We start from the raw sequence: 1,984 nt of genomic DNA, 5'->3' as shown, positions 1-1,984 counted from the left end.
TTCAGAAAGAAATGATTAAAATTTAAACAAAGCGTAATTAGAGCATGCTAAGTCACGAATTAAACAAACGAGGTAAGTAAACAGTAACAAGTGAACACGAAACAAGACGGGTGTTACTAAATCAGGGTACCGGCTGGCTGCCGGGTCCACTTAGGCTTCTAAGAGTAGAATCTCTTTAAGTTCCCCACGTTCCACGTTCTGGGTACTTCTTTTCCGTCCAGTCATTCCAGCTTATAAGCTCCGTTGCCGACTACTTCCTTTATCCTGTACGGGCCTTCCCAGTTAGCCGCCAGTTTCCCTTCTCCGGGGGTCGGTAGGCCTACGTCATTGCGTCGTAGGACCAGATCGTTTAGTTCAAAACTCCTTTTTAGCACTTTGGCGTTGTACCGTAGGGCTATTCTCTGCTTCAACGTCGTCTCCGACAAGTGGGCCATCTCCCTAGTCTCGTCGACCAGATTCTTTTCCACAACTTCCTCGACTCCACCAAGGAGTAGCCGTGGGCTCGGCTCTCCCACCTCCACGGGAATCAATGCATCGACCCCGTAGGTAAGTCGGAAAGGGGTTTTCCCAGTGGGATTGTGGTGTTGTTCTATAGGAACATAAGACTGATGCGAGTTCGTCTACCCACGCTCCCTTCCTCTAGTCAAGCCGTTTTTTGAGGCCTTAGAGGATAACTTTGTTCGCGGCTTCAACTTGGCCATTGGTCTGTGGGTGCTCCACTGACGAGAACCTCTGTTTTATCCCTAGGCCCGTAAAGAACTCACCAAACTTTTTATCTGCAAACTGCATCCCATTTTCTGATATCATGACCTCTGGGATTCCGAATCTGGAGATTACTTGGCTCCACATGAACTTGCAGCAATTCGCTAACGATATGCTGGCCAGCGGCTCTGCCTCAACCCACTTTGTGTAGTAGTCAATGGCCACGATCAGGTATTTAACCTGCCCAAGCCCCACCGGGAAAGGTCCCAAAAGGTCAACATCCCATTGACTGAAAGGTCGGGAGGCCATTAGTAAACTTAGCTCGGCTCCCGGGATCCTATAGAAGTTGGCATTTTCTTGACACTTCTTGCACTTCTTGACGAACTCCTGGGATTCCGACATCATCGAGGGCTAAAAGTAACCGGCCCTAACGAGCTTCTGAGCCAAAGCCTTTCCACCGATATGGTGGCTGCAACACCCCTCATGGACTTACCTCAAGACATAGTTCGTCTGGTCGGGGCGTAGACACTTCAGCAAGGGTTGGTTCAGTCCTCTCTTGAATAGTTGGCCATGTATTATTACGTACATGGCTACCTCCCTCCTTATCACCTTTGCGGCCTTGTCTCCGTCAGGGAGCTTGCCGCTTTCCAGGAAATCGGTAATCGGATCGATCCACGAGGGAACGACGTCCGTTTGGGTCATGCACAAGGCAATTGTTGGTTCTTTCACTAGTCCTTGAATCAGGGACCGATTTCTCGTTCCCGGCTTTGTGCTAGCCAGCTTTGATAGGAGGTCGGCTTGTGTGTTCCTTTCTCTTGGGACATGCTGCACCACGACCTCATCGAACTCTTTGCTTAAACTTCTAACCCTTTCCAAGTATTTTTGTAATAGGGGGTCCCTGGCTTGATAGGTTCCATTGATTTGGGAGGTGACGACTTGAGAGTCGCTATTCACCTCCACTTTGGTCGCCCCGACCTCTTTCAATAAGAGCAGGCCACCAATGAGGGCCTCGTATTCTGCCTAGTTGTTAGAGATCGGGAAATCAAACTTGATAGACTGCTCGTATACCATTCCGGTCGGGCTTTCCAGGATTATCGCTGCCCCCCCCCCAAAACGTTTGGTTGGAAGCTCCGTCCAAATGGAGTTTCCACCGCGTGTTCGAGGTCTCGTGGGGATCTCCGGTTACTTCCACTAGGAAATCGGTCATTGCCTGGGCTTTAATTGCATGTCTGGGCTCGTATTGTAGATCATACTGAGACAACTCAACCGCCCAACTCATCAT

The 1,984-nt window shown here is 49.7% G+C and overlaps 1 protein-coding gene across 1 annotated transcript; it reads right to left on the bottom strand.

The window, feature by feature from the left end:
- Nucleotides 1–221: 221 nt before the first annotated feature.
- LOC140180091 (uncharacterized) lies at nt 222–1,104 on the bottom strand. Its single transcript, XM_072220488.1, has 2 exons — nt 765–1,104; nt 222–589 (listed from the first exon to the last, which is right to left on the bottom strand). The coding sequence occupies exons 1-2, from the start codon at nt 1,102–1,104 to the stop codon at nt 222–224; spliced, it is 708 nt and encodes a 235-aa protein (XP_072076589.1).
- Nucleotides 1,105–1,984: the final 880 nt, after the last annotated feature.

Source organism: Arachis hypogaea, chromosome 16 (assembly GCF_003086295.3).
Source record: "Arachis hypogaea cultivar Tifrunner chromosome 16, arahy.Tifrunner.gnm2.J5K5, whole genome shotgun sequence".
NCBI lineage: Eukaryota > Viridiplantae > Streptophyta > Magnoliopsida > Fabales > Fabaceae > Arachis > Arachis hypogaea.
Note: the sequence above shows the minus strand (reverse complement) of the source record. Positions and strands in the feature narration are given on the sequence as shown.